Source organism: Myotis nattereri, assembly GCF_964212035.1.
Source record: "Myotis nattereri genome assembly, chromosome: 8".
Classification (NCBI taxonomy): Eukaryota; Metazoa; Chordata; class Mammalia; order Chiroptera; family Vespertilionidae; genus Myotis; species Myotis nattereri.
In genome coordinates, this window is record NC_138083.1 from 67147988 (window position 1) to 67172927 (window position 24940).

Below are 24940 nucleotides of genomic sequence, written 5' to 3' on the forward strand. Positions count from 1 at the left end.
ATCAAGGGAGAAAGAATAAGCAGATGAGAGAGAAAAGAAAAAAAACTAACTCACTATTACCTGAAATCATACTGACTTTAGCTTGTTCAAAAACGACTTCCCCTTTCAAAGTCACTTTGTGAGCACTGACCATACCAGAATAATGAGCATTCTCTGCGGCCGGCTGAAGGGTGAGTCAGGATTCTAAATTCTGGCTGCAGTGCCGGGGAAATGGAAACACCAGTGAAGGAGTACATCATGATGTCAGCAGTTTCTGAGGGCTGGTCAAAATGCTAAAAAAAAAAAAAACACCCCATGGTTTTGTGATGCAGTGAATAATCTAAATGCCTCCCCCGCTCCCCCCAAATGAAGCAAAGGGTTTGCTAAAAGCAAATCTAAAGGCTCACAAAAAAGATTTTAAAAATAATCTAAAGGCTCATGGCATCTGTCCTGAAGCAGGAAGAAGTTTTGCTGTGTTTTGCCTAGCATTCAACATGGCACCATTTAAGCATATTGTGGCATTTAGTAGATGCAAAGTGATGGTACAAAGTGTGGGAGTGCAGCAGTCTCCTCAAACTCAATGTTGACAGCTCTGAATGGCATTCCCTGAATAAAATTCCTCTGTCCCTTCATTAACAATCCAAATCCAAGTTTCAGAAATTCTTTATCCCTAAACTTCACATCACTTTGAAAAACAACGATCACCAAAATGTCAACACATACAATCTCGTATAACTGACAAAGGATTGGTATCCAGAACATATAAAGAACTCTTTCAATTCAGTAAGAAAAAGGCAATAATCCAATGGAAGAAAAAATGAGCAAAATTGGCCCATCTCAAAAGAAGAAACTTGAATAGCCTAAAATATATTACCTCACTGGTAATCTGGGAAATGCTAATTGAAAAAATGAGATAATGAATGAAAATTCATGTTCACACCCCAAAACTGTACATGAATGTTCATGGTTGTATTTGTAATAGCCCAAAACTGGAAACAATATGAATCTTTCCATGGATTATAGTTAAGCAAACTGGCCCATCCATACCATGGAACACTATTCAATAATAAGGAATGGACTGTTTTTTGTTTGTTTGTTTGTTTTTTAATATATTTTATTGATTTTTTACAGAGAGGAAGGGAGAGAGATAGAGAGTTAGAAACATCGATGAGAGAGAAACATCGATCAGCTGCCTCCTGCACATCTCCCACTGGGGATGTGCCCGCAACCCAGGTACACGCCCTTGACCGGAATCGAACCTGGGACCCTTCAGTCCGCAGGCCGACGCTCTATCCACTGAGCCAAACCGGTTTCGGCCTGTTTTTTGTTTTTAAATAAATCTTTATTGTTTTACATATGTCCTCTTCTCCCCCCCCCCACCCCCCCATTCTCTCCCTCCAGCCCACCCCTGCCCCAGGTCTTCAGCACCCTATTGTCTGTGTCAGGAATGGACTGTTGATACACACAACTCAGTGACTCCAGGAAAGCATGCTGAGTGACCAAACTCAATCATGAAAGGTCACATCCTGCATGATTCCATTATGTAACATTTTTGAAAGGACAACATTTTGGAAATGGAGAACAAGGATTAGGAATGAAGGAGAGGGTGGGAGGAAAGTAGGGTGGCTGTAAAAGGGCAATTAGGAGTGAATCATGTGGCGGTGTAACTGTTCTGCACCTTGAGTACAGACCTACATGCACATGAGATATAATTGTATAGAACTGAATAAAATACACACACAGAATACAAGTAAAATTGGGAAAATCTGAACAAAATTGGTGGGCTGTATCGATTTTAATATCCTGGTTGTGATATTATACTATACTTTTGCAAGATGTTACCATTGGGGGAAATTGGGTAAAGGATATGTGGATCTCTTGGTATTACTTCTTTCAACTATGTGTGAATCTACTATTATCTCAATAAAAACAAACAAAAAAGAGACAGCTTATTTCATCCACTAGATTGGCAAAAAATTAATCTCAAAATATAAAGTGTTAGCAAAAATTTCAAAAACATGATGCCCTTATCCACTGCTGAGAGTATAATTTGGTATGGTCACTTTTGAGAGTAATATGGCAGACACCCAGAGATATTTAAAATACACACCTTTCATTGCCCCAGCCATTTTCCTTCTGGGTTTGTATACTCTGGGAGACTCTTCCACATGTCCTGAGCAGGCCTGTATACAAGGGTGCTTATTACAACCTTGTCCATGTAGAAAACATGAATGTCCTCCAACAGGTGAATGGCTAAATACAATATAATATATTTATAATACACAGCAGAAAAAATAGTGAACTAGATAAGATATATATATATATACTAGAAGCCCGTTGCACGAAGATTCACGCAATAAGTCTTCCTTCCCCTGGCTGCTGGCACCGGTTTTCCTCTGGCACCCGGGACCCAGGCCTTTGGTCCGGCCACAGCAGAGAAGCCAAGCCTCAAGGTTAGGCTTCTCCACTGCAGCCGCAACGAGGCTTGGCTTCTCCGCTGCCACAGCAGAGAAGCCAGGTCTCTTCAGTCTTCGCTCCTCTGAGCCTGCGTATGCAAATTAACCACCATATTTGTTGGGTTAATTTGCATAGTTGCTGTGATTGGCTGGTGGGTGTAGTGGAGTGACACCAATTTGCATTTCTCTCTTTTATTAGTGTAGAGATATATATAACAATATCAGCCCTGGCTGGTGTGGCTCAGTTGGTTGGAGTTGTCATCCAGTACACTGAAACATTGTGGGTTTGATTCCCAGTCAGGGCACATACCTAGGATTAGGGTTTGAACCTGGTCAAGGCATCTCTCTCCCTCTCTCTCTCTCTCTCTCTCTCTCTCTCATCAATAAGCATATCCTTGGATGAGGATTTTAAAAAAAGAAGCACAATATCAAACTTGAGAAGCAAAGTACAGATTGATATTTATTTATTCAGAAAATATTTAAATGCCTCTCCTGTATATGTAGCTGTTCTAGAACCTGGAAATACAGCAGAAAATAGACAAAACCAGACAAAGTCTTTGCTTTGTGGCTATTATGTTCTGGTAAATGTAAGGGAACACAAGTTAGTGAACAGATAAACTATTTATGTAAAATTTTAATTGTTCGTGTAGGGTTTGATATGTATTTATATATAAATAATTTTTAATATACATATAAAATAGACCAGGAGGATATACACAATTTTTATATCAGGAGGAAAGAAAAAATGTGGGACTTGGGGTGAAGAAGGTTAAAGGGAACATTAGCTGTATCTCTAATATTTGAATTGCTTAAAAGCCATTCTATTGCCAGGTATATAAATTCAAATGTTCTCTTTTGTAGTTACAATGCATAATTGAAAGATATTTTCCTAGCAAAAAAATTTACAGTCTAAAGTTAATGTTCCTTAAATTGAAGTCTGAGTACAGCTCTCAAGATTGAGAAATTGATTACTGATTCATCCTTTCCAAACACATGATTAATTTATAAACAAAATGTCCATTTGTTTAAATTTCCAAAGAAAAGGGCTGGAGATATAGGAAACAAATGTATAGATTAGATTTTGACTCTCCTTTTCTTACCACCACTGCAATTGATTGGATTAATCAGGTTATGAGTATAGCTAACAGTCCCTTATGATATGTGGGTTAAAAACACGGGTCCAAAAAATGCAACAAAAAAAATCAGTTCTTTTTGGGACTTGTAGGAACTCTGCAACTCTATAGGTCTCCTATTCTCATTTAAAATGAGGGGATTAGACTAAATACTCTGAGATTAGACTAAATATTCTTGATCTTAGATTCTAATTCACCCAATAATATGAGCTGTCAATTTAATCTTTGAAAATCAATTACATTATTTTGTAAATTATGAGAGCTACATGATAAAATTGTACATTTTATAATACTGTCTCAAAGAATAATTTAAGACATCCTGTCAAAATAGTATTTGGAAATGATTTAAACATGTTATTTTTCTATTCCTACCTATTTCAAAGTTTCAATAATGTAAGTGCTTAATAAGAAATTACTTTTTAAAAATGAATGCATCTTCCTAGCTGGAGTTTCTCAGTGGTTAGAGCATTGGCCCGCTTTAATTCCTATCAAGGGCATGTACCTGGGTTGCATGTTTGATCCCCACCCAGGTCAGGGCGCCTGTGAAAGCTAATCAATGGATGTCTCTCTCTCTCTCCCCACTCGCTCCTTCCCTCCTTTTACTCTCTCTCACGTGAGGACAAAATAAATAAATGAAAATGAATGGGTAGTTTTACTTTAAAATTATTTGCAAATAAAGTTTTTCTCTTACCAGTTAGTTTGCAGCAGTAGAGACAGTTTCAATTTGAGGTCACAGAGGGCAAAGTCAACATGGAACACCTACTTATTTTTTTAAGAATAGTTATTGGACACTGGGGGGTAGGGGAGGTCAGGGGTTGTCAAGGGTGGGAAAAAAAGGAGACATATGTAATACTCTTTGTAATACTTTAAGCAATAAAACAATAATTTAAAAAAAAGAATAGTTATTGGGCCGAAACCTGGGCATGTGCCCTGACCAGAACGAACCAGCAATCCTCCAGTTCATAGGTTGAAGCTCAATTGAGCCACGCAGATCAGGGTGGAATGCTAAGTTATTCATCAGTGTTTCACATTTTCCTTTTCATTAGTTAGCATTCCCTACATATCATTTTAAGGAGTCAATGGGAAATTGTAGGATTAGGTCTCAGTAACTACTGGGATGCTGGAAGCTTTGTGTTTAAGCATTCTGCCTCTGTTTGAAGCGTGTCCTGTCATTTACTTACTCTATTACCTTTAACAGATTACTTAAATCCTCTGGACTTTTTTCCTCATGGGGATATTGTGAAAACATATCAAAAGGTTATAGCCTGGCTGGTGTGGCTCAATGGTTGAGCATCAACCTTTGAACCAGGACATCATAGTCAGGACACATGCCCAGATTGTGGGCTCGATCCTCAGTAGGGGGCATGCAGGTGGCAGTTGATTAATGATTCTCTCTCATCATTGATGTTCTGTCTCTCTCCCTTCCTCTCTGAGATCAATAAAAAACATATTTAAAAATAGAATAATAAAATAAAGAGGCTATAAACAATGCCTGGCATATAGTAAGCACTCAATAAGTAACAATAACAGTCATAATGGATAACACGAGTAGATATTACTCTATGCTAGGCACTGTTATAAAACTTTATACTATTAGCTACTTATTAGTATAACTGATGCCAATTTCAGGATTTAGCTTAGTAAACTATGTTTCTGCTTCAGAAATGGGCAGGATAGGTGGAAGTAATTTATTTTTCTTAACCTTAGCTGCAAACATTCTAAGTCACACAGATTATTTTCCTGCTGGCTGAGATAAGACATGGAGGAGTTTTAAAGGATATATACCATTTCCTTTCCTTTTATCAGCAGAAGCTAAGGCATACACTATGCAGTTGAGCTCTTTAGCAGAAATCAAGAGTTGGCAAGTATTGCTATTCAACTGGTACGAATTTTAAGAAATCCTGAATCATGCTGAATCATAGCATTTTAGTTGGTTCTCTTAATACTTTCTTATGGCCCTGTCATCCTACAAGATTATGTACGGGCAAGGCCTGTGACTTAACTAGTCACCTTTGTAATCACTACATTGTTGAGCACAATAACTGGGTAAGACTGAACACGAGGGGAGGAGGGGGATAAAACACATTTACTGCCCTAGCCAGTTTGGATCAGTGCATAGAGCATTGGCCTATGGACTGAAAGGTCCCAGGTTCAATTCCCGTCACAGGCACATGCCCAGGTTGCGGGCTTGATTCCCAGTGTGGGGCATACAGGAGGCAGCAGATTATTGATTCTCTTTCATCATTGATGTTTCTATCTCGCTCTCCCTTCCTCTCTGAAATCAATAAAAATATATTTTAAAAAACAGCCAAATTTACAGAAGAGGAAAATATAACAGGAACCTTTCTTCAAATACAGTTGGCAGTTTATCTTTTTAGTGGATTTTTTTTCTTTCTTTCTTATTTTTAAATGTCTCTGTGAATAGGTGTGCCCAAGGGCATATCCAGGCAGCACGAGTAAATGGAGTTAAATCCCATCATAGACCTTCTCTGGAGATAGTCAGACTGCCTCATGATCAGTTTGGTTCTATTAATAATAGTCATTATGGAAAGCCGGATGCCAGGTAGAGAAGAGCCATTAGCTATTACTACTCCCAAAGCCAAGCAGCAAAGATTACATTATATTTCCATTCCTTCTCTTTAAGTCTTTTAAATCCTATAGAAGAACACTATGTCCAGTGTCTCTATTTCACACCCACCCTCATTAAAAAAAATACTAGGAACATTCGTCCTTGAATAGCAAACATTTATGTAGCTCTATGGTTGGAATTGTAAACAAAAGTCAAGCCAGGAAATATTAATTTATGTTTCTTAAGACAATTTTGTCTTCCTAGTATGGCATGGATGCACCCAAGGTGGACTGCCTACCTAGCCTCTTGCACTTGTTAAAATTAAAGGCAAACAGAGACCAACACTGAAGACTCCCTGAGCAGATCAAACCAGTTTAGTCATTAATTCAGCTTAATTACCAATCACTGCAAAAACACGATTTTCTCACTGCATAAGCTGCTTTGTAACGGTAAATCCCTGCAGCTCATTTGAGTGCTCCTAGTTTATAAACTGTCTTTTTGGCATGTGCACTGTAAATTTTTACCAATTACTACTTTAGTGACTCTTTGGTTTTATTTTGGCTATTTCTGAACCTTTGACACATTACACTGACTCACTTAGGAAAGCACTACTAAAATGTCTGCAATTATACTTACTATTCCTTACCTCAAGATATTATAAATATTAATCAGTCAGAGAGGGGAAATCTACAAAGCTGTGTAAGCTTATTGGTAACAAAACAGTTATATTATTGGTGTTACAACTCAATACATCAAGTGCTAGACAATTCAATCTTATTGGAAATGGGGCCTTTTTATTCTGAATTTTAAAATGTTGTTTAAATTGTGTTAGTCAACAAAAAGTTTAAAAAGACCATTAGTCTTTAAAATAGTCCATTCCCTTGCCCAGCCGGTGTTGCTCAGTGGTTGAGCATGGACCTATGAACCAGGAGATCATGGTTTGATTCCCAGTCAGAGCACGTGCCTAGGTTGCTGGCTTGATCTCGTGTCGTGTGTAGGAGGCAGCCGATCCATGATTCTCTCTCATCATTGATGTTTCATCTCTGCTTCTCCCCTCTCCATTCCTCTCTGAAATAAATATTTAAATTTTTTTTAAAAAAGCAGGTCTCAAGACTTCAACTTAAAAATATTTTTAAAAATTAAAGTCCATTCCCTCTTTATGTTGACAATCTGTTAAATGCTTTACAATAACTAAGTAAGCCCTAGTGATTTGAACCCAGGTTTAATACCCGACCCTTAATATCTGTGCTCTTAACTACTTTACTGTCTCCTCACAAACATGATTTCAAAAGCCACACTACCTTGAGGCGGGAAGGATTCAATGAGTTGAAACTAGGGCAAAGAATAGGATAGTCACTAAAGGATAAAATGGACATTGCTGGGATAAACCAGCCAACAACATGGGTTGCATACTGATCTCAAGCTGCATTTTAAGTGTCTAAGAGACTATAGTACTTCCAGGACCTTTTAACGTTCAAGAGGCTGGAGATGACACTTGGTTGTTGTTGTTTTTAATATGTTTTTATTGATTTCAGAGAGGAAGTGAGTAGAGAAAGAAACATCAATGATGAGAGAGAACCTTCGATGGGCTGCCTCCTGCACGCCCCACACTGGAGACTGAGCCCACAACCCGGGCCTGGGACCCGACTGGGAACCCAGCCGTGACCTCCTGGTTTGTAGGTCGATGCTCAGCCACCGAGCCACGCAGGCGGGGCCTTTCCTTTTTCATTACACGAAAATTATGCAAGACTCTCTAATTCTTTAGTTCACATTAAACAACTTAAGTTGATGTCATCTTAACAGTACCTATGAATATGAATATATATATATATATATATATATATATGCAATCTCTTTTGGAGAGAACACCAGGTCTGAAGGCCCATCAATTCTGGTTGTGAAAGCCCAGGCTAGATGGAGCCCCTAGCACTCACTCTTCCACCTTTCGGTCGCAGGGAACGTTCACAAATATTCTAAACCGGGCACCAGGTCTGTTGGGAGGCGGTAAGCCTCAGCGCCATCCTCTATCTTCGCACCTTCCCCAACCTGGCGCCTTTCCCTGGTCGGCCACTGACTTTGAGGCGGGTATGCGGGACCCACAGGTGAAAGCAGGCAGTTCTGGGCGCTGCCCTGGCTCACAAACACTCCAACACACCTCAGGGCCTGCGGCCGACAGCCCCAGCCTCTTGTGACATGACAGACCACTTCCCCCCAGGCTGATGGATCGCGGACCGGGGCCCGCCTCTGAAGGCGCGGCCAGGGCAGGGGTCGAAGGGCCGACACTCTTTCCGGAGCCCACGGAGAGGAAGGAGTTTGTCCCGGGCCCACGCTCATCCCAGACCCGTCCCCTGGCGTCCCTCCTCGCGAGCGGATGGGACAGATCGCCGAGGCCGGGACACACAGGCTGGCCACCCCTCCCCCCGGCCCGGCGGGGCGTGGAATCAGCGAGAAGGCCGCGGGAGGGGACGGCGACCGGAAAGTCGGGAAATAAGGGCCACGCGCGCGGAGAGCCGCCGGAAAGACCGAAGGGCGCGGACGAAAACAGCCCCGCGCGGCCCCGTCCCGCCCTCGGGCTGCGCCGTCTTCCCAGCGAGAGGCTCTGATTGGCCGCCCGCGCCGTGCGCACTGATTGGCCGCGTGGGCGAGGCGGCGGAGAGCCGTGCGCAGCGGCGTGTGTGGGGCCGTGTGCAGACCAGCGTGTGGCGCAGGCAAGGACCCTCCTGAAAATAAACAGCCGCTACCTTGAGAGCCGCTTCCCTCGGCCTGCATCGCATTCTCCGTCGCGGCGGGTCTGCCCAGACGCAGAAGGTGAGGTTCGGGAGCGAGGGGAGGGGAAAGCCGCGCTGCGGGCCCGTGTCCGAGGTGGACGAAGAGGGCAGGGAGCGGTGAGGCGGCGATGGCGGCCTCACTCGAGCCTTTTCCGCTGCTGCGTCAGGCGGGAAACTCGGCTGCCCCCGCCGTCTCCGGGCCAAGTTTCCGGCCTCCTGCAGTCGGGGTACCCTCTCGCCCTTCCTTCCGTCCTGGGAAGCTGGGTCCCCGCGCGTCGTGACCGCTCTCGGGGCGAAGGCCGCACCCCAGGCCACAGCCTTTACAGCCAACGAGGCCCTGGCTCGTGCGCTCTTGGGACCGAGGCTCCAAGCCTTCGAGGGTCTCGGGCTGCGGGACGGAGGGTCGTTTTGGCGGGAACTTCTTCAAAGGAGGCCTTGTGGTGGGAAAAGGCCTCAGTGCGGAGGGAGGGGGATGGGGCTGGGCCCCTAATGCAGGCCACGTGCTGGTGTAATGGGCCGGCGGGCCATGTGCCAGGGGTGCGGGGTGGGCCCAGGAAAGGGTCCTGGAGGAAGTTGTGGCGTGTGGGGGGTGGTCCTCTCCGCCGGGAGGCCCGAAAGCCTGGAATCACACTCTCCATACTGGATAGCTTCCCGACGCTTGAATTTTTATAGCCAAGCCTTAATGTACTTGTCTTACCTTACACTTCGAAAAGGGGCAGTTAGGGCTCGCTTTCACGAATCAACACTATTTAAGTTAGAGGGGCCTTTAAAAAAAAAATCTCATTATCAGAGGGGAACAAATGGCTAAACCTCCAAAATCATAGCATCGTTCATTGGATTAAGGAAACCGATACTGTTGAATCTAACAGTGAGACGTGGTTAATTAGCCAGCCTCCGTCTGGATTTTCCAAACTATAAAGGCATCGTGGCCCGCATTTGGGTTCTCATGATGTTAATTGTATGACGGGTAAGGATTTTGCTTGTTGCCACATGTTAACCACGTGGCCTTAGACACACGGGGCACTTCCAAGGAAGTGACATTTGGGGGGGGAGGGGGGGAAGGGGTCTTAGAAAAAGAAAACATCGCTCATTATGACTTCAGATAGTGTGTAAAAGTCTGTTTTCATTTTTTGTTTCTTTTAAGGTGAAGGAGGATTAATTACATCATCTTGCCCCCAAATTTCAAGTTTTTTAAAATAGGTTTTTCTTTTTTCCAGTTGTATGACCCAGTTTTAGAGAGAAACATAACCAGTTAATTTCCTCAACGGTATCTCTTTAATCAACTAAATCAACAGCGTTGTTCCTTTTTTGCTTAAGCACCATAAATTGCAAGTTAGGATTTGAAGGTTTTAAAAAATGTATGGAATGAAGTTCCTACCTCTTTGCCCCCCCCCCGCCCCCCAAAAAGCAATTATTTTCAAATACTTCTAAAAAATCACTGATTATGGCTTAATCAAACACCTTCGAAGTGCCACATACATCGGGGCATGCTCTTCAGCTTGTTGAACCTGATTCTTGCCTTCAGGGAGCTCTGTGCTGGAATATAAAAGGAATAATGTATTAGATCCCAAGAGCTGGACAAAGAATTTTTCTTTCTAAATTGCAACTCTTGGCAACAGTATTTTTAAAAAAGCTAACCGTAGGAGCCAAATTGGTGGAAAATCAAGGGTCAGTTTTTACACCAGCATTTGAATTCCTGGAACAGGCAGAGTGATACCTTTCTTAAGGTATCATAAATGGTTTTGTAATGTGATTTTATGACTATTCTTTTTTTATCTTTTAAAATCTAATAAGAATATGTGGTATGTACATGGGAAGGTACCAAATCAGTGCTACAAGCAATAGAGCCACAATTCGACTTAAGGCATACCTCACTTTATGGCAAGTCACTGTATTGCAGCAGATGTTATGATTTTACAAATTGAAAACAAGACCCGCCCTGGATGGTTTGGCTCAGGGGAGAGAGCAGACTGAAGGGTCCTGGGTCGATTCCAGTCAAGGTCACATGCCTGGGTTGCAGGCTAGATCCCCAGTGGAGGGCGTGCAGGAGGCAGCCGATGGATGATTCTCATCATTGATGTTATTCTCTCCCTTCCTCTCTGAAATCAATAAAAAAAATACATATATATATAATATATATATAAAAGAAAACAAGACCCTCCAGCAAAAAGATTAAAAACACTTTACTGCTGTGATCTGGAACCAAACCTACAATGTATATGAGGTGTTCCTGTAATTGGAAAAATAGATCTGTTGGTTAAACACTTGACCACAAGAGATTTTGCTTTTGCTTTTTCCCCCTGCAGACGTGAGAGTTTTTTTATTTTTTTAATATTGGCTCCTCTCCTCTTCATGGCCTCCTGACAGTAAGTGGAGAGCCAGGAGACTGATGCCAAGGCATCCTGGCCTGCTATGTGGAGAATGCTCTTTCTATACCATCTTACTTAATAGAACTATTCTGGCAGTGTCAGATGCTGTTGCAGTAAGGATACTGGAGTAAACTGCACCATTTTCATGTTGTAAGTAAAAAGCTTCTGGAATAAAATGAGAGCTTGTGGCCACCAAAATTCAAGTTGTAAGCCAATGGAGTCTATTAATTAGAAGTATGAGGGTATAGTGCAGTGATTACCTGGTGTTCCATAATTGCAAATGAGAGCATTAGTGGGTGAAATCAGGTTGCCGCGAGCCCTGGCTGGGTACGTAGGTTGGTTAGAGCATCATCCCAATAAGCAAGGTTGTGGGTTTGATATCTGGTCAGAGCACATACAGGTAGCAACCAAAAAATTAACTTCTCTCTCTCTTTGAAATCAATAAATTAAAAAAGAAATCAGGTTGCCAGTCTTTGGGTCCGTGGTGGCACTCTTTAAGTTATACCTTGAAGGTTAAGAAAATCTGTCTTGGCTTAAAATTCAGGAAAGCTGTGTAATGGTACACTGAATTCATTTATGGCTGTGGATTTTTAAATGTAGAGTTTTGAACAATATATATATATATATTTTTAAATATATTTTATTGATTTTTCACAGAGAGGAAGGGAGAGAGATAGAGAGCCAGAAACATCGATGAGAGAGAAACATCAATCAGCTGCCTCCTGCACATCCCCCACTGGGGATGTGCCCGCAACCAAGGCACATGCCCCTGACCGGAATCGAACCCGGGACCCTTGAGTCCACAGGCCGACGCTCCATCCACTGAGCCAAACCGGTTTCGGCAGAGTTTTGAAGTATATTTTAAATGTAGAACTTTAGAACAGATAACTGCATTAAAATTTGTGAACATGTGGTTTACAGTTATTTGCTATATAGCAGTAATATGCTGTATAATATTTTTGAAGTAGGGAGTGAATTGGTATATTCTTCCTGTACTTTATTACCACTTAACCCTAGCAAAGGACTCTGCAGAAGACTTGAAATGCTGACTTGAGAACTTTCTCGTTACAGGATAAGGCTTTGAGTAAGTCTCTTGGTCTCAGATCTCCCGTTTCTTTGTCAGTAAAATGGGAGCAAGAGTATATAACTTGCAGGGTTGTGAGCATTATAGATAACATGTTTATTAACCCTTGACTCATAGTAGATATTTAGCTATTAATTAAAACCCTTCGGGGTAACGAGAGCAGACAGCAGTATATGTAAATACTAATCAAGGTCATGCAGTAAATGCAGGAACCAAGATAAGAACATAGAATTGCTCCCAGTTTTGTACTTTGTTCTCCATTATTCTGGTCAGAATGCAGGTAATATACAATGTAACTTCCTTCGAGCTTATCATCTGTAGTATGTTTTTGCTAATAGTCTGAAGTGTTTTAGTAACTTGTTGGAACACTAAACTGATTCATTAGAGCATAAAAATGAGTGGGTACATTCATGGGACTAAAGCTCTGCTGTGGTCTAAATGCAATTAGGTCAACAATGTTGGATGAGTCAGGGATAAACCTAAGGTTAAAATAACTAGAGATAGAGCATATGTGAGTATATATAGCTGTGTTAGGAAAATCATATAGAAAAATAAAGCTAGCCAGATCACACACACATACACACTTTTGCTCCCTTTTTTTTTAATGTATTTGTGGAATGAGTTACGGAACTCATTGTTAGTTTTGGGCATGTACTGTTAAGATTTAAGTAGTTTATTGGCTTTGTTCTTAGAACCAAAAATATGGTTCAGTTACTAACATTAATGAAGACAAATAAGTATAACCATTTGTGTTTTGATACCAATACCAGGATTTAAATCTTAAAGCCTAAATGAGTGCAAAACCTGTAAAATAGGTCTCTTAGTTTACAGTACATGGCCCCTCACAGTGAATCTTCAATCTTTTCAAGCAGTATCTTGGCTGCTTTTAGTACTGTTGCCTGATTTCTCTGTGTTTTTTTTTTTTTAATATATTTTATTGATTTTTTACAGAGAGGAAGAGAGAGAGATAGAGAGTTAGAAACATCGATGAGAGAGAAACATCGATCAGCTGCCTCCTGCACATCCCCCACCGGGGGGGTGCCCACAACCCAGGTACATGCCCTTGACCGGAATCGAACCCGGGACCTTTCAGTCCGCAGGCCGACGCTCTATCCACTGAGCCAAACCGGTTTCGGCATTTCTCTGTGCTTTTACCATCTTTAGGTGTGGTTTGTGTCATGAAAATTTAACACACAAAAATAGAAATGAAAGCAGGTAATCTGTTGAAAACATGAAGTCATTTATAATTCTCGTTTTTTTAAGTTGGGCATAACTGATTAAATCACATTAAGCCCAAGTCATTTAAAAAATATATTTTTATTGACTTCAGAGAGGAAGGGGGTGGGAGACAGAAACATCCGTGATGAGAGAAAATCGTTGATCGGCTGCCTCCTCTACTCCCCCTGCTGTGGATCAAGCCCTTGACCCAGGCATATGCCCTCGACCGGAATCAAACCCAGGACCCTTCAGTCCGCAGGCTGAAGCTCTATCCACTGAGCCAAACCAGCTAGGGCTATAATTCTCTTCATTCCATTCTGGAAGTAGACTTGAGATGGGAGAGTTGAGTATATGCAGAGTTAGCCTGCTCTAAGCCTGCTATATAGATATTAGACTGAGCTTTATCTACTTTTAAGCAGTCTAACTTAATTGGGGGAGAAATGGAAAAGAAACTGTATAAGTAGAGGACATAAACCCTTGCAGTTTTTAAAATTTAGAATCTATTAAGCACTAGACACCTAGCAACAGTTCTCATCACAGATCAGTTTTATCATCCTTTTCCAAATAAGGACAGGAGAGGGGGTCAAGTGCCTGAGGTAACACAGCAAACAGATCCTTAAGCTGGGTCAGATGGTTAATCCAGAGTTATTTATGGTCCCCAAATCTTGCTGTGTAAGGATACATTGGTATAGATACTGCTATGATTTTTAGCAGCAAAAGGAAGAAAATATATGCTCTCCTAACTGCCTGACAACAGTGAAAATAGCTGTATTTTGTCTTACAAGTTAGCATGTATGTGTGTTTTGTAGCATTCTGTAAAATATTACTGAGGCTGTGAATTCTTGGAGTAATAGGAAGAGCCTCGGTGGCAAGTTAGGGGTCCTGGCTTGGCTGCTAACTTTTTAGTAACATGGAGTGAAAAGTTTCTGTTACATAGGAGATTTTATTAGATAGTCTGAAATATTCTTGAGTTTAGAGTGGTGGAAGTCCATCCTTATTGGGTACCTACTTGAAAAGACATTGTTGCTTTAAACTAGCAATTTTTTAGCTGGTGTACCCTAAGAATTTTTATATATTTTATTGATTTCAGAGAGGAAGGGGGAGAGAGAGATAGAAACATCAATGATGAGAGAATCATTGATCGGCTGTCTCCTGCATGCCCTCTGCTGGGGATTGAGCCCACAACCCGGGCATGTGCCCTTGATCGGAATCCAACCCAGGACCCTTCAGTCCGCAGGCTGAAGCTCTATCCACTGAGCCAAACCAGCTAGTCCCTGAGAATTTTTAAAACATGCAATACCTGTCTCAATTAGTATATTTTTTGGTGTGCTGCAGAATTTTAGTAATTATTTTACATGTGCCATTAGTTGAAAAAGGTTGGAAATTGCTGCTTTAAACTAATGGTACAGTGACTTTTGATAGCAAGAATTTAGGTATTTTATTGTCAGTACTCAAATTAGATTGGATTGGGTCTATACAAGAAACACAATTTGTTTCATTTAGCAAATGACTCTTAGGCCTTACACACACACATACACACACCACCCCTGGCCAAAAGCAGTTAAAATACTGAGTTATATAACTACTAAAGGATAATCATGGAGTGTTGTGATGATTCAATAATGCATTACTTGGTCTCTGCCCTAAAGGAATGTGATAAAAGGCAAATATGGTAGTGCCATCAGACAGATATTAACAAACTGTCCTGGGTCTTAATAGGAAGGAGAGTTCCAGGCTGGGAGATGTCAGATTTTTTTATAGAGTTGGCATTTAAGTTGGCCCTTGAAGGTTGGAAAAGGTTGTGACAGGTGGAGGGGGCAGAGGCAGGAGAGTGCAGCAAAATTCTAGCCAAGAGCAGTCATAGGCCTTGAGAATCACGAAGCCTGAAGTCTCAGTTCTGTCTTACTTTACTGTCTCTAGTTTTCCTAAGGAATAGCATGAAATTCTTTAAAGACCTCTTGGCTAAATGCAATCTGTATATGATGATTAGGATAGGGGACCTCTCCCAACTCCCATCCCGCCAGGATAAGCAGCATGACTCTAAAATGGTCGACAACTGGTGGTCTGCAGACCACTGGTGGTCGTGAGGTCCGAAAGGTTGGCGACTGCTGCTCTAAAACATATTAGGAATAAGTAAGGAAGATATATTACAAGGAGCTGAATGAAAATGTAGACCAGCTGATTGGCTGTGTTTGAGCCAAAGGGGAGAAGGCAGGTTGCATACACATTACCTGAGCCCCACTGGGATGTGCCCTACTGATGATAGGTCTTTGAAATATTAATGAAATTAATGTTTTCTTTACCTTTAAGATTTAGTGGGTTTATTTAGTTATTTTTAATATATTTTTATTGATTTCAGAGAGGGAGGGAGAGAGAGAGAGAGAAACATCAATGACGAGAATCATTGCTTGGCTGCCTCCTGCATGCCCCCTACTGGGGATCAAGCCCACAACCCAGGCATGTGCCCTTGATTGGAATCAGATCTGGGGTCCACAGGCTGACGCCCTATCCACTGAGCCAAACCGGGTAGGGAGCTAGTGAGCTTTTTCAAAACCTTAATTATGTGAGAATAAAATTTGTTGATGTGAACACAAAACATCTAAAACAAGTTTCAGTGTATAAAGTCCTGCTTTTGCCACTAAACTGTTCATGTCTGTTTTGCAGAATAGTTTAATTGCAATCTAATTGGAGAAATACTGCTTTTCCTAAAATTGTAGTTCATAGAGAAATCACATTTTGACCAACTTTCAGTTAGGAATTCGGGTAGGAGGAAGTAGAGTGTTTTGTTCATCTGAGAGTTACTTTAGCTAATTGTCTGCTCTCCAAAATACTACTTTTCCTGTCATTTCTTTTTTCTCCGTTCATTTTGAATCTGGGTCCCATGAATGGAGAAGAAAAAAAGAGTTCATGAAAAATCTATATATAGGTTAATCGGTCATTGAGTAGCTTAATTTTAATATTTCTGTGCAGAAAGTAAACCTAAAATTTTAACTACTGACTTTATTCCACTGACAAAAATCTGATGATTCATTATAACATGTTTTACTTTTACTTTACTATTATGAAATAAATAGATTATTTTAAAGCAACAGTCTTAAAGTGGGGGTTACTCAAACTATCGTTTCTTTAGTTTTAAACAGTTTTTTAAAAAATATATTTTTATTGATTTCAGAGAGGAAGAGTGAGGGAGAGAGAGATAGAAACATCAACGATGAGAGGGAATTGTTGATCAGCTGCCTCCTGCTCACCTACACTAGGGATCGAGCCCTCAACCTGGGTGTGTTGTGTGCCTTGACCAGGAATCGAACCGTTACCTTCTGGTTCATAGGTTGACTCTCAACCACGGAGCCATGCCAACTGGGCCATTTCTTTAGTTTTAAAAATGCATGTTGAATATTGAATTGTCATGTTTTCTAAAAGATAGTATCTTGTTTAAGTATTAAATTTTAAAATACTTGGGAATTTTCAAATTGCCTGGATTACCTTGTATAAGGTAGTGATTGTTTTTGTGCAAAGAACTCATTGAGAGCAATAGGTAAATGTGCTCAAATTGGTCTGACTGTAAATTGGAGAAGATTGTAAACTGCAGTTCATTTTGTAAACTGCAAAATGAAGAAAATAGGAATGAGAGAAGGATGAAGTACCATAATCAGCTTTTTTTCTGTGATCATTTTTATCTGCCACTCATTTTTTCATTCTGTTTTTTCAAGTGGAAATTAGCACTTTACATGATTAGACTAACATCAATAAAGAAAGCAAACGTAATCTCGAATTTTGCAAAAAAACATTTTTAATCTTCACTGTCTGGTTTCTCCTGACTAGAAATTTACATTATGTATCTGCATGATTCTTAAATAATGACAAGTGGCAAGAGTTGGTAGAAAGATTCCTCAGAAAATTTACACTGCATCTGATTGCAGAGTTAGGATAAGTAGACACTGACATTTTTAAAAAAATGACAGTGGAAGCTTTTGAAACTTAACATTAGCTTAAATTTTTGGTCACTAGATTTTTCTACAACTTGATGAACCATGTATGTACCATGTACTGACTTTTGGTGCTTTGGTGTGTTTGGATGATTCCACTATCCTGTCCGTTTTAATTGAAACAGTACGTTTTGCTAGATCATGGTGCTTATTATACTTGGCTTTGAGAGGGTATTTAAAAAACTTGGTGTATTGCTTGACACTGGAATTTAAGGGTAAAAATGTTTAGATGTGGAAGTATGGCAATGTAAAGGTTACATTATTTTTAGCTAGGTCCCTTTTTAAAAGCCACTATACTAGGAATTTGTCCTGCAACATTCCATTTCCATTTCGTTCCAGGAATAGCCTGTTTATTTTTAGATTGTTATATAAAAAGTATAAAATCCACTTGCTTTGGTAGGAGTTTTGCTTTAAATATAAAATTACAGAAAAATTTGAAAAGAGAAAAATAGAAAAAATATAAGTGGTCCAGTTCTTTAGATGGTATCAGCATGTTGGTTTACTTCTTTGTTGTTTTTCTTATATTTTTTTTTTTTTAAATATATTTTATTGATTTTTTACAGAGAAGAAGGGAGAGAGATAGTCAGAAACATCGATGAGAGAGAAACATTGATCAGCTGCCTCCTGCACATCTCCTACTGGGGATATGCCCGCAACCCAGGTACATGCCCTTGACCGGAATCGAACCTGGGACCCTTCAGTCCGCAGGCCGACGCTCTATCCACTGAGCCAAACCGGTTTCGGCTTTTCTTATATTTTTTAAAAATATATTTTTATTGATTTCAGAGAGGAAGGGAGAGAAAGAGAGATAGAAACATCAATGATGAGAGAGAATCATTGATCGGCTGCCTCCTACAGGCTCCCATCTTGGGGTCAAGCCTGCAACCTGGGCATGTGCCCTGACCGGGAATCGAACCGTGAACTCCTGGTTCATAGGTCGACACTCAACCACTGAGCACACCAACCGGGCTGTTGTTCTGATATTTTTAACATACTGTACCCTCTATATAGAGAAAATTTATATCCTGCCTGTCTATAAATGTATCTGCTCTGAAGACTCAAGCAAGAGCTCAATATAACTAGGTACTGTTAGGTGCTAAGGTTACAGAGAGAAATTATTTTTCTTCACCTATCCCTCACAGAATCCACACTACAACTCCATTGGTTTGGGTTATTCCAATTTTATTACCAGTAAATGACTTCCAGTTGCCCAAAATAACGTTTACTGACTTACAACCATGAAGATGTGTCCTTTAAGTTGGATCTGGAATGAGATATTACTAATTGTTTAATGAGTGTTCATTGATAAGCTGAAAATTGCATCACTCTATCAATAACTTTTGTGTATTGATCTATACATGCATAATCTTATTTTTTTGACAATTATATGAAAATATATAAGGCTTTACTTTATTCACTTTTAATGTATTTCATAATTAGGTGTATAATGCTTAAGCATATAGTTGTGTGGTTATTTTCCTAAGCAATATTATTTGTTGGCTTTTCCCCCAGAATAGTTATCCAAAAACATACTAAAAGGGAATAAAAGCTAAAAATAATTTCAAGTGGTTAAATGTTCTCATTTTTAATATTTTGAAGATCTAACTGCAGCCATGAGCAGCAATGAGTGCTTCAAGTGTGGACGATCTGGCCACTGGGCCCGGGAATGCCCTACCGGTGGAGGCCGTGGGCGTGGAATGAGAAGCCGTGGCAGAGGTGGTTTTACCTCGGATAGAGGTATTTTTGTCAAATAAAAAATTTTGAAGTACTAGAATATTCAGTAGTATCAAGACTGGTCTAATTTGTTAAAATTTTTTGTTTTTGTTTGTTTCTACCCAAAATAGGTTTCCAGTTTGTTTCCTCATCTCTTCCAGACATCTGTTACCGCTGTGGTGAGTCTGGTCATCTTGCCAAGGATTGTGATCTTCAGGAGGATGGTAAGTATTTAACACTTCTCATATCCTTCTAGAACTTGGAGAGGTGAGCATGCACAAAGCATTGGAAAGATTTCCCACTCTTGAGGTTTCCTATTTGTATGGTTTAAAACACAGCAACATTTTATAAAGGTTTTATAGTCTTGGTCTGCTTCTTTTTCTTATTGTTGAAGCCTGCTATAACTGCGGTAGAGGTGGCCACATTGCCAAGGACTGCAAGGAGCCCAAGAGAGAGCGAGAGCAATGCTGCTACAACTGTGGCAAACCAGGCCACCTGGCTCGTGACTGTGACCACGCAGACGAGCAGAAGTGCTATTCGTGTGGAGAGTTTGGACACATTCAGAAAGACTGCACCAAAGTGAAGTGCTATCGGTAAGTCGTTAGAATGTTGCTGCAGGTAATGCTCATTGTAGATACTGTTTTAGAGATGAATTTGCTATAAATGGAATGACCTTGTGGATCAGTTCAGTGTTTAAAAATAAGAATGGTAAAAGCTTTGAGATGTACATACCTGTGAAATCCTAGAAATTATTTTGCATAAAGATATAACATCTTGGCCTGTAATTTGGTTTTGATGTTGGTTTATCCCTTTTGGTGAAAATTTTAATTTTGTGGTTTTGCTACACAATTGAGTAGCTTTGTTATCTAATTTCTTCTTGCTTTTAGATCAGGGGTTAATGATAAGACTTAGTGTCATGAAAACAAAAATATGGTGATTCACTTGTCATTGCTTTTTGTTCTGCGATGACTTTATGTATTTCAGAGAGGAAGGGAGAGGGGGAGAGAGAAACATCAATGATGAGAGAGAGTCCTTGATCAGCTGCCTCCTGCAAGCCCCAAACTGGGTACTGAGCCCACAACCCGGGCATGTGCCCTGACTGGGAATTGAACCCTGACCTCCTGGTTCATAGGTCAACACTCAGCCACTGAGCCACACCAGCCCGGGGTGCAATGACTATTTCTTTAGTACAGTTTTACATTTTCTGAACACCATTGTGAAATTTTTTATTTATTTTAGGTGTGGTGAAACTGGTCATGTAGCCATCAACTGCAGCAAGACAAGTGAAGTCAACTGTTACCGCTGTGGCGAATCAGGGCACCTTGCACGGGAATGCACGATTGAGGCCACAGCCTAATTATTTTCCTTTGTCGCCCCTCCTTTTTCTGATTGATGGTTGTATTATTTTCTCTGAATCCTCTTCACTGGCCAAAGGTTGGCAGATAGAGGCTACTCCCAGGCCAGTGAGCTTTACTTGCCATGTAAAAGGAGGAAAGGGGTGGAAAAAAATCGACTTTCTGCATTTAACTACAAAAAAAGTTTATGTTTAGTTTGGTAGAGGTGTTATGTATAATGCTTTGTTAAAGAACCCCCTTTCCATGCCACTGGTGAATAGGGATTGATGAATGGGAAGAATTGAATCAGACCAGTAAGCCCGTTCTGGGTTTGTTAAATATGTTCCCATGTAGGAGGTAAAAACCAATTTTGGAAGTGTCTGTGAGCTTCCATAAATAACTTTAATTTTAGCATAATGATGGCCTTGGATTGTCTGACCTCAGTAGCTATTAAGTAACATCAAGTAACATCTTTATCAGGCCCTACATAGAACATCCAGTTGAGTGGGAGTAAACAAAATAAAATGACAAATATGTCTGTTAATGTCTATGGGAGGAAAATCGGGATAAATGCCTAAAAAAGAACCACTTAACGCAGCATTGATGCTGGATATGCAGATGGTGATGGCAAAGGTTTAGAACACATTTTTTTGCAAAGACTAAATCTAAAACCCAGAGTAAACATCTATGCTTAGAGTAAGCATAATTTGGAGCTATTCAGGAATTGCAGAGAAATGCATTTTCACAGAAATCAAGATGTTATTTTTGTATACTATATCACTTAGACAACTGTGTTTCATTTGATGTAATCAGTTTTTAAAAGTCAGATGGAAAAAGCAACTGAAGTCCTAGAAAATAGAAATGTAATTTTAAACTATCCAATAAAGCTGGAGGAGGAAGGGGAGTTTGACTGAAGTTCTTTTTGTTTCAAATTTTCATTGCTGTATATAGTACAAAATGCCATATTAAAGAAGGGAATGTGGAGTACTGAAAGCTGACAGTTTGGACTTTTTTTGTGTGTATTAACTCAGTCATGTCTTCAGTAATGAAGAAATATAAACATAGGCTTAACTACCTCGGTGTCTGTTTTGAGGGATATAGAGATTTAATTTTCTTTCTGTGCCATTGTAATAGTGCCCTTTAGTTCATTGTTGATACTGAATAGTTGTAATACCATTGCTATGTTTTAGCATTTCGTATTTTTCCTGGGCTTTACAAGGATCTGAAATATTGGATTCCTTGTTTTTTTCTTTTTCTAAGATCTGATCTAGCATTGAGATGGACTTTGGAAATCATTTAGCTTAAAGAATTCACTTTATAGATGAGTTAACTAGAAGGTTCATTTGCTTAAACGTATAGCGACCTAAAGCCTAGAACCTCAAGTGTCCTTTCCACCCTATGTCCTCTATTCTTTTTTGTCCCCCCACTAAATTAAATACAGTTAGTGGCATAATTTCCTGATTTGTTTTTTTTTCTTCTCTTCACAATGTCATGTGATTTCTTGTATCTATCGTGAATTTTTTATCCTTCGAGTGGAGTTTGGTCAATTTGTGATAGTATATCACTGCAGTGCCACGATGTTGGTATGTCACCTGTGCTGTGTACCAATTCAAACTTTGTCAAATAGTCCAAAGCAGGCAAGAAAGAAGGCATGGCAGGTTCATTTCCTTATGAATACAGTTTTACATGTTTCTCTTTCATTTTTTATTTTTACTAAGCATGCTGTCTCTGATGCTAACTAAACACATTAAATATGTTAATAATCTTGGTTTCTACCATAGTATGTAACAGAAGACCTGTTGTCATATGTACTATTTAGAGTTGGGGTGGTGTGGTGCATGTACATGGGATTGTTTTTCCCCAAGGTTTCTGGCCTCAAGTACAAAAACAAAACATAGCAAATGAGATATTTAGAACTACTTTGCTTCACACCATTCTTTGGGCTGCATTTGTGCCTAGTAGCCTTTGTTTTGAGACCCTTTGATAAGAACATTTATTTGTATTGACCTTAGTTACCGAGCAAGTGCAACATGAAAATATGTTTTGTAGGGAAATGAAGCTAATTACTAGAACCAATAGCTAAGAAATCTAATTCTGAACTTGGAGAATCTTGAGGAGCTATGAACTAGAAAGAACCCACTCCCCCTGTGTTTCTCTCATCTCTGCTGATATTCCCATCCCTGTAAGCTAGGTAAAAGATTGGGGATTTCTCTCTCAATATGGGTTGAAGGGATTGATGAAGGAAAGGTAAGTGGGGTAATACAAATAATTTTGCCTTGTCTAAAGGATAAGACTTAATCTTGCTCTTGCACCCCTGTTTTGTTGCCTTTTTACCTAATAGAATAGAGGCTTTATCAATGACTTAAATGAGAGGATCAGAAAGTCCTACATAGCCAGTTTTTCCAAACCAGCTTCAATCAGAGTTTATAAATTGCATTTGGTTAAGTTCCTTTAGTCTCTTAATCTCAACAATTGTAACCTTGATTTTTCCCCCCAAGAAGACAGTTTTCTTGAATGTCCTATGTTTACTGATCTACATGGTGTCAATTTTATATCCCCCGTGTTTCCTGATCTAGAGACTTTATTATTGGGTTCAGCTTGAATTTGCTTTAACAGTGTTTAAAAGTGTAATGTTGCCCTGCTGGCATAGCTCTGGCTGAGCATTGACCTATGAACCAAGAGGTCACGATTCAATTCCCTGTCAGGGCACATGTCCGGGTTGCAGGCACCATCCCAGTACAGAGCATGCAGGAGGCAGCTAATAGATGATTCTCATCACTGAGGTTTCTATCTCCCTCTCTCTGAAATCAGTAAAAACATTTTTTTTAAAAAGTGGCCCTAGCCAGTTTGGCTCAGCTGTTAGAGCGCTGGCCTGAAGACAGAATGGTTGCAGGTTGTATTCTGGCAAAGGGCACATATCTAGGTTTCAGGCTCAATCCCTGGTCCCAGTCCAGGCAACCAAGGTATGTGCCCTTCAAACCTGCCACCCTTGTCTGGGCTGACGCTCCATCACTTGAGACAAACTAGCCAGGGCAACATTACACTTTTATCTATTCTTATTTACTTTTTGTTAATCCTCACCCAAGGATATTCTTTCCCACTGCTTTTTTTTTTTTTTTTTAAGAGGGGGGGGGGGTACGGACAGAGAAACATCTATGTGAGAGAAATATCAATTGGTTGGTTGCCTCTCATGTGTGCTCAGATCAGGGCCAGGGATTGAACTCTTGACCCTTCTGTGCTTGGGCCGACACTCTTAACCACTCTTGACGCACCGGCCAGAACATTTCTAAGACATCTTATAGAAACATTTATCATAGACATAAAAAGTCTGTTATTTATGGACGTGTAGAACTCGGGCAAAATAAAGTGTGAACTTGAAAAACATTTGAATTAGTTTCTAAGAATTTTAGTATAGCCAATTCTTAAAATTGCCTTTAAATTTTAACAATACCATTTGGAGGTAGAAAAGTGTCTCACATTTACAACATATAGATATATATAGACTCACATGCAGACAGACATTTGAGCCATGAGAAAAACTTAAAAAACTGGGATTCAAATTTTGCCCTGGGGGCCTTCACAATTTATATTGGTCATTGACAAGTCAGGTCCCAAATGACCTTCCCTCTTTTAAAATATGACCAGCCATTTTTAACACTTCAAAAAATTGGGTTGACAACTAAACAACATCATAGATTGATCTATTTACCTAAATCCTCTTCAAAGGTGTGAGAGACCAATTAAAAATGTTTTCCATTCATTATACCTATTTTATCGTTTTTATATATTTGGTGCATGAAAATTAATGTAGATGTATAAGAATCCTCATTTCAGCCATCTTTCAAATATGTTTAGTGATTTCAGAAAGAGGAAGGGAGAGAAACATCAACTGGTGGCCTCCTGCACCTTCCCTACTGGGGATTGAGCCCAAAACCTGGGCATGTGCCCTGATCCAGGATTGAACAGTGACCTCCTGGTTCATGAGTTGATGCTCAACCATTGAGGAACACTGGCCAGGCTCAGCCAACTTAGTATCAATGCAGGGCAGATAGTCAGAGGACTTACTGGCTTTCGAGGAATCATTTCCCTTGTTAATTTTGAGATCTGTAAAGTCTGAACAAACTTCCAGAAAAAACCAGGCCTTTTGTGTACTCCAGTCTCCTAAGAATACCCAAGCCAGGGCCAGTAAGAGCTTCCCAGATGCGACGGGAACCGAAAGCACAGGTCCCTCGGTGCACTAATTCCAAGGTGTCCTTCCCGAGGCTGCCATCAGCTCTGGGATCGGGATCATCTGTACTGCACTGGACAACTGGATGCTCATCTCTGCCACT

The 24940-nt window shown here is 40.3% G+C and overlaps 1 protein-coding gene across 5 annotated transcripts; it reads left to right on the forward strand.

The window, feature by feature from the left end:
- Positions 1-8434: 8434 nt before the first annotated feature.
- On the forward strand, positions 8435-22384 carry CNBP (CCHC-type zinc finger nucleic acid binding protein). 5 transcript variants are annotated; one of them, XM_081096508.1, is made up of 5 exons: positions 8435-8945; positions 19162-19299; positions 19407-19499; positions 19670-19868; positions 20515-22384. In XM_081096508.1, the coding sequence occupies exons 2-5, from the start codon at positions 19176-19178 to the stop codon at positions 20630-20632; spliced, it is 534 nt and encodes a 177-aa protein (XP_080952634.1). In that variant the 5' UTR covers positions 8435-8945; positions 19162-19175; the 3' UTR covers positions 20633-22384. The 5 variants fall into 5 exon arrangements, with proteins under 5 accessions (XP_080952634.1, XP_080952636.1, XP_080952633.1 ...); XM_081096510.1 differs by having other exon boundaries at positions 8783-8945; positions 19162-19278; XM_081096507.1 differs by having other exon boundaries at positions 8803-8945; positions 19407-19497; positions 19665-19868.
- Positions 22385-24940: the final 2556 nt, after the last annotated feature.

What these genes read in the sequence shown, in the direction of transcription:
- CNBP (XM_081096507.1), top strand. Translation starts at nt 19,176, where the DNA reads ATGAGCAGCAATGAGTGCTTCAAGTGTGGACGATCTGGCCACTGGGCC. An exon ending in TGGTTTTACCTCGGATAGAG is followed by an intron (nt 19,300 to 19,406) that starts GTATTTTTGTCA and finishes TACCCAAAATAG; the next exon opens with GTTTCCAGTTTGTTTCCTCA. An exon ending in ACCAAAGTGAAGTGCTATCG is followed by an intron (nt 19,869 to 20,514) that starts GTAAGTCGTTAG and finishes TATTTATTTTAG; the next exon opens with GTGTGGTGAAACTGGTCATG.